Source organism: Diachasma alloeum, unplaced genomic scaffold (genome assembly GCF_001412515.2).
Source record: "Diachasma alloeum isolate Michigan unplaced genomic scaffold, Dall2.0 Dall_scaffold_78908, whole genome shotgun sequence".
In the NCBI taxonomy this organism is placed as follows: domain Eukaryota; kingdom Metazoa; phylum Arthropoda; class Insecta; order Hymenoptera; family Braconidae; genus Diachasma; species Diachasma alloeum.
The window spans coordinates 2,851,297-2,863,732 of NW_021683643.1; the positions used below are offsets into that span (position 1 = coordinate 2,851,297).

The following is a 12,436-nucleotide window of genomic DNA, read 5'->3' on the forward strand; positions in this document are numbered from 1 at the left end:
ACACTCGACGCTTCGCGTCTCGTGTCTAATTCAGCCGGTTTCAGGCTTCGTGACATAAAATTTTGTTCAGTACTTGTTGGGAAATTTCGTCCTTAACGTGTGTGGTTACATCACTCGCCTTCGGCTCATGCTGTAAACCCCACACACGTTAAAGACGAAATTGCCCCACACGTGCTGAAATATACTATTTTGACACTGCTGCTACATTCACCTCGTGCCGAAAAGTGCCTTTTCGTTTACTGGTAAACGAAAAGTAAATAAACAATCTTTTCGTTTTTAAAAGTAAGTGAAAAGTCTTTTCGTTTATTTGTAAACGAAAAAGGCACAATTCGGTCACTCGCTGAACGTAACATCACTGTCAAAAAATATTGCTCGACACATGTGAGACGGGAATTTTCAGCTCGTGTGATTGGCTGCCCTCGGCCTCGTCTCGGGTCGCCAACTTCATACTCGTGAAAATTCCGCCGCACTCGCATCGAAATATACCAATAGACCACTCGGGCATGAACTTCGTTTTCAAAGAATGTAAGCACAGACCTCGCCTTCGGCTCTACCTGTAAACTTCGCATTCGTCGAAAACGAAATTCGTACTCTTGTACCCTAATGTACCATCTTACCCGTATTCTCTTACCAGTTATTCATTAAAGTAGGTGCTGAGAATTAATCACCTATAATTGGCTAAGAAAAAAAATAAGGGAGTAGAGACTGAATACATAATATAACAATAAGAACGGAGTATATCATTAAAGATATCATTGTTCAATGAGTTAATGATAATGTTCGTTCATTTTTTCTTTTTCTTTCTTTCATTTTTTCTACATCCTTCCATTATACATCACAATCTATTTAATATTATCTTCCACGTTCTTTCATTCGCATAATTGTAATAATTTTTATTCATTTTCATTGTGTCTTTATGAGTATAGACAGTTAAAAAAATTGACGAAAAAAAATGAGATTTTTTTCAAAAGAAAAAAAAGATTGACAGAAATTATTGAATTCATTCCTTCTGTTTGCTTAATCTTGCTTTGCATTCGTATCATTTCAATTACACATGATAACATAAAAATTTCATTTCTCATTCGAAATTACTTCTTCTTGCTGTTCTTCTTTTTCATAATTGTTTCCCCTCCCCATTGTGAGGCCGCAGGCACTGAATTTTCAATTGTCCACTGGGTGGCGATTATTATTTTTTCTTCTTCACTCAATCAATAATTATTTGTATCAATTGAACAAACAGTTTTTGCATACTGAGAAAAATAATTTTAAGCTGAATTTTTTCATCATTTGTCTTCATTGCTGAGTTATTTTTTCTTTAGTTGTATCCCATCCGCCCGTCCTCTTCGTTATTTTTCTTTTTTTTTTATCAAAGTCCTATTTGTTTTTGTTTGCTTCTTTGTCCGGCAAAAAATGATGTGCTCACACATGCAGAGTTTACTTTTTTTTTTCCTTGGGTAAATAAGTAATAGGTCCTCTTTATCCTCTCCACCTTGTTCATAGCTGTTTATCTCATTTTTTCATTATTAACAGTATTATTGATGCAGTGGGTTAACCATTGCTACTGACGTGGCATTCCTCGTCCTCTGCCACGACCACCATCACGTTCCTGGAACATGAAGGAAGGAGACTATTTCAATTTTCTATTTTTATCTCTCATATACCCTTTCGGATTTTTTCCATTTTTTCCCTTCCCACCCCCAACTCTATGCTGAGAATTAGAGCGTTACAAAATTTTGGCGCCCAGTGGTGGCTTTGAACCCACGGTTACCGCTGGCCAGCCTTGCGCCAGTCACACAGCCACAATTTTTGGCTAGGGAAACTATTTTTAATGTAAGTTTGCATAATTATATTATTATTGGAGTGTATCAGAAAATAATTTCGTTGTCATATAGTCAAAGGGGCGTACACTGAGAGACAAACGAACAAGTTCTCAAACAAGTCTGGTTTGGGGCAACAAATTTGTTAGTTGAAAATTACAAAAAAAATTATTGTCTGGTTCGAATTTGAAGGTCTCAGGCATGAATAATTGTTTTGCTTCCAAAAACAACGAAATATTTGGCTCAAGAGGCGAATTATTGATACAAGACGGTGCCTTTTCAGGATAAAAATATCTTTTATAGAGGGAATTTTATCAAGAAATATTTTGTCCCTGAGTTACAAGATTCCTGTCTTATAATTATTATTATTTCACTTGACAATTCATTTTCTGTCTGTGATTATTGAATAGCCGTAACAATAAACTACTATACCTCGCTTTATATAGAACGAGCATTTGCCGGAAGCAAAATATGTATGGGACCATCGAATAACGAAGAAGACAAACAGAATAATTTTTTTTTTGAAAAGACTAAATCTATTTTTGCAATAAAAATTACCGCGCCGAGAATGTGACCATATGGTCAGAAAAAAATGACGATTGACCATAAGCATGAAATGACCAAATAAATTTTGACTTTCAATTTCCGTCTATAAAGAATTTTTATTAAAGATGACCCTCAATTTTCGAGTACTAGTCCAGCGATTTCTACACTATTGAAAAATTTTAGCTGAAATTTCCAGTAGACTTTTCCGAAATTTGTATCACATTTAAGTTCCACACATTTCAAGGAATTCCGTCATTGAAAATTGTCAATATCGGGGAAAAATCGATGAGAACTGTAAATTTTAGTTCAATTATTCTTTAAAAATTAATAGAAAACCGGAAAATTCCTATAAATATATTCTTCAATTTTGAATTAATTGAAAATTCAGGGTAATTTAACACTGTATATTCATGTTTTCATTGAAAATTCAAATAAACTGAAGAAATCTCGTCTTTATGCTTCTCAACATTTTGATATTTTATTGAATTTTCAGTGAAATCTGAAAGTTGATGATTTTCTCTCCCCTTAAATTACATTCATTAAACTGAAATGTCATTTTTTTAAACAGTATCATTTAGGATGGGCCCATTAATAATAATTAATAAATAAAAGAATAAAAGATAATTCAATTCTATGAAAAAGTTTCCGGCTGAACAATTTGCAACTACATAGGCAATTTTTGGTCATTTTGGCTCATGTCTGACACAGCTTAACTGTCACGGTAATTTTGCAAATAAAATTCAGTGAGGGTTACTGAACGGCCAGAAAGCGGTCATTTACGTCTGACCTGACCGAAATGGAAAATAAATCATTCCACATCTCTACTTACTATGTCCCTTTGGCCATACGGCGACGCTTTGTTTAAACGAGATAAACAAAAAAATAGATTGCTTTCCATTAGATAAAAAATCTCATCAGTAAGACTAGAGCTGTAAATTAATATTCATATTGTTTCACCATTTAATAGTTGGAGCACCTCCCCCGGTCAAAACATGAATAAAAGAAGCGACAAAAATACTTACTCGACGATGAGGCTGATGTGGCTGATGTCCCTGATGACTTGGATGTCCCTGATGGTGCGGCGGATGTCTGCCCATCTCTCCATGGACTCTCCCCCTGTGCCCTCCCATGGGTGGAGGTGAATGCGCCTGATGATGCATCCCCATCACAGGCACTTTTCTCTGATCCTCCTCTGCCTGCCTCCTCTCATAATGCCCAAAATCATCGAAAATACTCGTTGAATGAGGGTAAGAATGAAGAATCCGTAATACTTGAACCCCCCTGGCATGGGGCACCTCCTGAGCATCTCTAGAGTTTGTAACTGGCTTATTTTCATTATTCTCTAACCGAATGTGCCTCAATTGCACATTGGGCACATCCTTGACGTATATCCAGCGCACCCTAAACTGTCCCTTCCACTTATCCTGGGACCAAACCGAACTGTTACTCTGGTAATCAACCGAGGAAACCATCTGTGCCATTCCACAGAAATGCCCCGAGCCATTAACCGAGAAGAACAAATAGAGAGGTGCACCCTCCCTCACAGCATCTCTGTACGCTTGATCAAGCCTCTTATTTCCATGCTCAGTGCTGCACCAGATCTCATACTTTATTGATCTGTGAATGTCATCCTCAGAGTAAGATTTAATGACGAAAAATTTAGCACCAGGTGCTGTCTGGTCAAACTCGATGGGATTGTAATCATTTTTAACTTTCAATTCATCTAGAACTGGATGAGAAATGTTGACTGCTGTCACTTGTTGAGACGAGTACTGATTGGATTGGTGGGATTGAGGCTGGTGCTGAGTGGAAGTTGAGTGCTGGTGTTGGTGCTGATTCTGGCTCTGATTATGGTGATTCTGGTTTTGATTCTGATTTTGTGGCTGGCTCGGGGACTGGTGATGCCCGTGAGATTGGTGGGGCTGGTGTCCCTGATGGCCCTGATGGCCTCCTTGATGCCCTTGATGTCCTGGATGCCCGCCCTGATGAGGTGGACGATGTGTTGGAGGATTCTGCACCACTTGCTGCTGGGGTGGCGGCTGCTGTTGCTGTTGCTGCTGAGGGGATCCTCCTTGGTGGTGAGAACTCTGGGCAGGCGGGGGGATAGATTGAGAGGGTCCAACGTTTGTTGGAGGTGTTGAGGGGGATCCTGGGTGCTTCCAGCTCGGTGGAGGGGTTGGTCGTTGTCTCTGGATCGGCGGAGCTGGGGCAGCCACTGGCAGCTGAATTTGCGGTGGGAGGGGAGCTTTGGGGGGCGGCGGGGCTGATGATTTACCCTCACCCCAGGTGCCAATGTCCATGTTGTGTTTGCCAGGGACTATTGGCGGCGGTGGCATACCTGCTTTCTTCTTCATGCCAGGATTCGCGGAGACTGGGGGCACTGGCTTGGCTGGCTGACTGGCTACACTTGCCCAAGTGATTTTGCGCTGCTCCTTGGGCTCGGCTTTCGAGGATTGGGTGGAAGACATACTCTGGTCATGACGCGGGAGTTCACCGAGGGATAAACCCTGGACTGTTTGCTCCAGGTTCTTCATATCGTTGGCTGGGTACGTGCCGTCTTGGTTACGGGGCTGGGGGTAGTAGTCCTCGTAACGAGCCTTGCGGGGGGTTGTGCCCCATGCGTTGAAATCACCATTTCCTGGGTCAAACGGAAATTTAAGGAATTAAATGTGCAGGAATATTATCATTCGTATCGGCGTGTCATAAAGTAACTTTCAAAATACCCGAATAAATTGCTACAATTAAGGGGAGACTACTATCAGTTTTTAAAGTCGCGGGCTATTGGAGTGCGATTTTTCATACTTTGGAGATCGATTATATATGTCTAAAAACGAATAATTAGGGCAAAAAAGTAATTGTTTATTATTCGCTGCCCCAAAATGTGTACAATAACAATTACGAGCTAGTTTTTTCACATTCGACTCCTACATAGCGAATTTCGTTTTTTTTTTGTTTCCGAATGGAAGCATTGTAATCGTTCAAATTCAAGTTCTGGATTTTTTGTGTTATGTCAACCCAGTATGCTCCAAAAAGTCCGAAAAGACAATTTTTAGACCTCGCCTGTACGTGTGTGTATAGCCCTATCAATCGCCATTAATTAAATTTCAATTCATCGATTAGTTTTTTAATTTTCGAATTTTCTCGAAAATCAGTCGTCTCAAGACAACGAAAAAAAATGTTCTGAATTGATTGAATGATGGCTTAAAGAGTTGTTTGGATGTCCTTTTGACCGAGTTCAAAGAGGACGGTGATAGCAATAACCGTTATTTATTTGAAAGTTTGCAAAAATTTTATATTTTTTGAAAATGAGAATTCCGGGGATATCTTTGAATATCATGCCTCAAATGTTTGTTTCAATGTCATTAAGTCGAAGGTAAAAGATGATTACGATAGCTGTGTTGGTTGATTTGATTTTTATGATGATTGCTGAAAATTTTGAATTTTTCATGAATTTCCCTGAATGTGAGCTTTCTGATGGTTTCATCAAATGCGACATCAATGCCCTATGCATCGTCGATTGAGGAATTGAATGATTAAAAACTGAGAGGTATATCAATGAAAATTATTCTTCAATTTTTCAATGGCGAACGAAGGATTCAGTAAATTTGAGGCAGTTATAATTATTAGTTCCAGGAGAAGTTAAAATTGGGGAGTTGATTAAATGAATACGAATTCCTCGATTTCCTATCGTTAAGTCTATACCACAATAGCAAAATTCAATGGATATACAGATTTTATATGATATCTTGACAGATATTCCGCATAATATGTTTATTGGAGGATATCCGGAGATTTCTTTTGCAGTCTATTCAATTATCTACGAAAGAATTATATTTTGTATAAAATACACTGACAGAAAAAAATACTCTGTTGTTTGAACTTGAAGAATCGTAAGTTGATAATTACCAACAGAAATGAAACATGTTTTTCATTTCTCTCAGTGTAAAGTGCGAGACCACTGAACTTCAACAGTTGTAAGTAGAGCTCTACACTCAGAGTAAAATGAACAAGTTCTCAAACGAGTCTTGTTTGAGCCCACAAAATTGTCAGTTAAAAATTACGAAAAAAATAATTGTTTTGTTCGAACCTGAAAGTGTCAAACATGAATAATTCCTCTGCTTTCAACAACAACGAAATATTCATCTCAAGAGGCGGATCATTCATAAAAGACGATGCCTATTCAGGATAAAAATATCTTCTATAGAGGGAAGTTTATCAAGAAATATTTTGTCCCTAAATTACAACATTGCTGTCATATCATTATTATTATTTCATTTAAGAATTCATTTTTTTGTCTGTGATTATTGAATAGCCGAAACGATCCACAGAGAAAAAAAATTAGTTTTGCCAAATATTGATTTACTTGAGAGAAGTATTTGTTTTCAAAATCGTATTTCTCCAATCGAGTCGTTCCCAGGCGAGCCTAATTGGGTTCCAATTATGACAATTATATTGCTGTAGAGGATGACTATGTTGCAATGACCTTGGAGGATCTCCTCCAATGATTATTCATTTTTCCTAAATTTCTTATTTTCTAGAGGAAAGAATTTTTATTAATTTTTTAATATTGATAATAATTGAGGGAGTTCACTCAAGGCCATAACTAACATTATCATCTTCTAGAGCAATGTAATTGCCATAGTTGAAATCTAATGACGATTGCCTAGGAATGACTGGACCGGAGAAATACGGGATTGAAAAAATTAATACTTCTATCAAGTAAATCGATATTTGGAAAAAATAACTTTTTCTCAGTGAACGAACTACTATCCCTCGTTTCATATAAAACGAGCATTTACCAAGAGCAGAATACGTATGGGAGCATCGAATAACGAAGAAGTAGTGCTAGAAATTACATTTCTTGCTTGCACAGAGAATGAATTTTTGTTGAAAAGACTAAATCTATTTGCAATAAAAATGTTCAATCTCAGCGCACGCGTCATATGTTTGGCACAAAAAAATCCTTCGTTGATAATTTTTAATAAACGATTTTTTTGGCACCAGTAGGACTTGACTGAGAACTCTGCTATTTTTCTCTCAGTATACCAATTTTTTCAAAGAAGGTATTATTACCTGGAAAATAATTAGTAAATGCAGGCTGTCCAAAGCCCCCGAATCCGCCTCCAGCACCAGTGGAGAACATCTGATCCATACCATAAGCGTCGTGGCCCATTTGGCCACCGTAACCAGAGAGAAAGGCTACTGATTCAGTGCCATTTGACCACGTGCCATCGCCAGCACCAAATGTCTGGTATTGAAACGACGTACCGGCATAGTAAGGGTATGGCTCGCCAGTCCCAATGGGGTAGTTGGAGTGGTGCTGTGTATTATTCCCTCCTCTCCATGAATCAAATGACGAATCGTCCCCAGCATGATCACCTCCCTGTTGCTGTTGTGCCTGATGTTCCTTGGGACCATTGCTCGCTGTAAAAAAAAAACAATCGTAACTTTGAGCAAACGGAGAATGTGAAAGAGTAATCTAGAAAGAATAAGTCAAATTTTCTATTTAAACTATTGTCAAAGCAAAATCGACGGGTTTTCAATGGTGTTTTTATAGAAAATTAGCCAAAACTACAATCATTATTACAAAAAATATATAATAAATAAAAATGAAGGTGAATTTGACAGTGAAAGGGTGTGTAAGAACAACATTATAATCGTAACTTTGAACAATCGAAGAATGCGAAAGAGTAATTCAGAAAGAATAAGTAAAATTTTTTGTCTAAACTATTGCCAGAGCAAAATCGACGAGTTTTCAATGGAGTTTTTATAAGAAATTAGCCAAAACTACAACCATTATTACAAAGAATATATAATAAATAAAAATGAAGGTGAATTTGACAGTGAAAGGGTGTGTAAGAACAACATTATAATCGTAACTTTGAACAATCGAAGAATACGAAAGAGTAATTTAGAAAGAATAAGTAAAATTTTTTATGTCTAAACTATTGCCAGAGCAAAATCGACGAGTTTTCAATGGAGTTTTTATAGAAAATTAGCCAAAATTACAATTATTATTAAAAAAACTATATAATAAATTTTTAAAAAGTTGAATTTAACAGTGAAAAGGTGTGTAAGAACAACATTATAATCGTAACTTTGAGCAATCGAAGAATGCGAAAGAGTAATTCAGAAAGAATAAGTAAAATTTTTTATGTCTAAACTATTGCCAGAGCAAAATCGACAGGTTTTCAATGGAGTTTTTATAGAAAATTCGCCAAAATTACAATCATTATTGAAAAAAAAATTATAGTAAATAAAAATAAAGTTGAACTTAATAGTGAAAGGATAAAACCTTTCAAGTTGATTTTCCACATCTCATCAAGACAAAATTCATTCGATAATGAGTAATTTGGTAGAAAAAATGCTTTACGAAAAGCGACATTTTTTGTAAGGAATTTTTTTAACTGCAGAAAAGGTCTCTTGCTATTTTCATCAATCGATGGAAAACTGGCATAAATTTTAAAACTGGCCTCTTACGTTGTATCACTTCACGATAGAGTTGTTATAACAAAAGATGAAAGTTTGCATATCTCAAGAGTTATTGGAGTAAAATCACAACCGTAATGGAGATAAGTGAGTGGGATTCATAACTTATTTTAGAATGGCTTCAATATTGATAGAAGGATTTGTTCACCATCAACAATGCTTATGAACAACTGAATAATTGTCAATAACTTCCCAACATTCAGTAGAGGTGAACGTGAGGCTATTCATCAACTATTAACAAACGCACATTTTAGGAGAACAAATCGACAGAAAACTCCAACAAAAAGAATCCACTAACGATAAATAATCTACTCTATCATGTTGAAGTTTTCAATGAAGACAAAATTTTTTAAGGTTAACAGTAGAACTAAAAGACTCGAAGTGACTTTTATCTCAGGACTGAAATCTTCAACATCTCCATAACTATCAGAACAAAATCGACAGTTTCTGACTATTCCACTGGACATGATCTCGACTTTCCACTGAGATTTTACACAACTATAGGGGAGGGTAGGGTAAAACGAACACTTGACTTTTTTTAAAAATATTTATGACGTATTGAATTGTTCATGAAATGGAATAATTTTATTTTTCAATTGAAAAATAATGATTCCTCTTTGTGATGAGCTTAGACTGAGCTCAATTGATAAATCTGTTTCTGAGTTATAAATCTTTTTAGAAAAGTCAAAAGTGTCCATTTTACCTTACCCTTCCCTAATGAAGATAAGTGAGTAGGATTCATTACTTATTTGAGAATGGCTTCAATATTGATAGAAGGATTTGTTCACCATCAACAATGCTTATGAACAACTGAATAATTGTCAATAACTTCCCAACATTCTGTAGAGCTGAACGTGAGGCTATTCATCAACTATTAACAAACACACATTTTAGGAGAACAAATCGACAGAAGACTCCAACAAAAAGAATCCACTAACGATAAGTAATCTACTCTATCATGTTGAAGTTTTCAATGAAGACAGAATTTCAGGGTTAACAGTAGAACTAACAGACTCGAAGTGACTTTTATCTCAGGACTGAAATCTTCAACATCTCCATAACTATCAGAACAAAATCGACAGTTTCTGACTATTCCACTGGAAATGATCTCGACTTTCCACTGAGATATTCAGAAATACTCCCCCAGGAGTTCTTCCCTGAGATGTGCCCCCAAGCATCCTCACATCTCGTCTCGTGGAGGGTATGATTTTGGAGTATAAAGTTCACTCACCCTGACTGTTGGCCTGTCCTTTCATCCGCTGCATTCCGTAGCATGCAAAAACAGATAAATCTTTATATGGATGTTCCTGTATTCGTATGACGCCGATGATACGGTACCCAGGGCGTCAACAGTGTCAAAACTAACCTGATCTGGCACAGCACCTGCCAATCCAGCTGACATAACCTGACGATTGACTACTATTACTCCAGTCTCACCCTTTTTAACTAAATTACAACGGCAAAATCACTGTTGTCATTGAACTGAAATAATGCTAATGTATTTCCCCGAGTCCTTGAGGAGTCAATCGTTGACACTGGGGGCCACAACAAACCACAGTATGTCGGGTGACAATGGGCACAATATTTTTCAAATGGTTAAACTCGTCGGGATGAAGGTATTTGTGACGTAGACGTGGGGGACACGTCCACGGGGACGTCGCCGATGAAGACGATAAATATTGAAATTGTACTTCACAAACACCCCAACAACTCACTCCCCCCTGTTCAGTCCTCAGCCGCACTGTTAACTTTTTTTACTCTTTCACCACTCACAGTTCACTCCTCCAATTTCTGTCTTTTCTCTTTCCACCCAACAAAAAATCTTCCGTCTCGCTCCACAACTCCCCCCGGCTTGTCGGGAGCCTGTCTCGTACAATTTGGAGAGTTAATTTTTATTGTGGAATGAGTTCACAGGCAAGTCACTGGTGGGGCAATGATGGACATTGGGATTTTGGCGATTGCCGGTGATTGTTTTAGAGTCTTTTTTATGGATTTTACGATTGATCTTGGGTGAGAGAGATGTTACGGGAGGGTATTATAATTGCGTGACGTGCACTGACCCCCCGATATACTTGTCAGTGTTGCCGAGTGTTGCCGGCAGGGCGTAGGACAGCGCACGGTGAGAGAGGAAGGCATTAGGATTTGGAAGGCTGCAGATTGAATGAGTCTATTTACACCGTGCGAACTTGATGTGTTGTTAGCGTTGACATAAACTCAAAGGAGTTCGATGGATTTCCTTTTACATGGGAAATAACAGCCAACTTCTGTCTCGTTTCCACTGAGACTAACTCATCGTTGTGTTTCCACCGACGAGTTACTTCAACTCTACTCGTGTTCAACTTCCCGGTGTAAACAGGCTCATGTCGATGATGGAAAGAGTTAGAGTCGATTCTTTGTCAAATGTGGAATTATCGGAGAATGGATCGATTTTTAATTGCTGTTGGGAGAACGCGAAGGGAAGGTCACGATTCCTTGGCGCCGCTATTTGACATATGTTTTCCGTATCAGTTTTCCTCAGAAAACTAACAAAAATAAAGAAAAAATTCCCTCAATTAGTTTTTGGGAGATGAACATTTCAATGTCATAATTTTTAAAGATACGAACATATTCGAAATGCTTCTTATACTTGAGGCACCAATTCATGCACTCACATTCCCATATTTGAATTCAATGATTATATTTGCAACCTGAGAAAAACAAAAATTAATTTTAATGATAATTTTTTGTTGGAGATTTTTTTGACTCAATTTTTTTCTGCAAAAATTGCAACAACAATCGCAGAAAAACGCATTCAACCAAGGCAGTGTCACCCTTGTTACCCTAGCGACTCCCTCTGCGACCTGGGAAGATTACGACTCCTTTGTTTGATTTTTGTAATTTCCATCACGGAATAGCTACTTTCGTTACGAGGCTGGAAAAAATTTTTATGTCGTTAGGCCCGAAAAAACCGCGATTCAATGATCGCGGTTTTCGGGCCCAACGATATAAAATATCGTATGCCACACGGCGATAAAAGCATTATCTTGCGAATGTGGCATTATAATCCAGGCATTATNCACTCCAAATTCAACTCAGCACGCCGCCTAACCACCTTTAGGCATTAAATAAATTCAAATAGAATTAAAATTTAGAGAGAAAAAATTCCGATCCGCCCAGCCGGGATTCGAACCCGGGTCTCCCAGTTACGCGCCGGGCACTCTTCCAACTAAGCTACCGGGAACCACGGAAATTCTCACTCCAAATTCAACTCAGCACGCCGCCTAACCCTAAACCGCGCCCCACTCGCCAAAAAACACTTTTTTGCACTCGTTACGAAATATACTATTATGTCGCGCCGTGCAATAAGTCGAGTTTATCGCACGCTACGCTTCGCGCAGCCTGCTCAAAACTCGACTTCTGCACGACTTGACATAAAATATTATAGAGCACACGGTAATAAATTTCGTTTTCAACGAATGTGTAGTTTACCTCGCCTTCGGCTCGGCCTGTGCTCTATAATATTTTATGTCAAGTCGTGCAGAAGTCGAGTTTTGAGCAGGCTGCGCGAAGCGTAGCGTGCGATAAACTCGACTTATTGCACGGCG

At 38.0% G+C, this 12,436-nt stretch overlaps 1 protein-coding gene across 2 annotated transcripts; it reads right to left on the minus strand.

Annotated features, from left to right (window-relative positions):
• Positions 1-779: 779 nt before the first annotated feature.
• LOC107047928 (YTH domain-containing family protein 2) lies at positions 780-10,927 on the minus strand. 2 transcript variants are annotated; one of them, XM_015270857.1, is made up of 5 exons: positions 10,219-10,927; positions 10,084-10,111; positions 7,437-7,787; positions 3,386-5,001; positions 780-1,606 (listed from the first exon to the last, which is right to left on the minus strand). In XM_015270857.1, the coding sequence occupies exons 1-5, from the start codon at positions 10,252-10,254 to the stop codon at positions 1,559-1,561; spliced, it is 2,079 nt and encodes a 692-aa protein (XP_015126343.1). In that variant the 5' UTR covers positions 10,255-10,927; the 3' UTR covers positions 780-1,558. The 2 variants fall into 2 exon arrangements, with proteins under 2 accessions (XP_015126343.1, XP_015126342.1); XM_015270856.1 differs by having other exon boundaries at positions 780-1,627.
• Between the last annotated feature and the right edge of the window lie 1,509 nt (positions 10,928-12,436).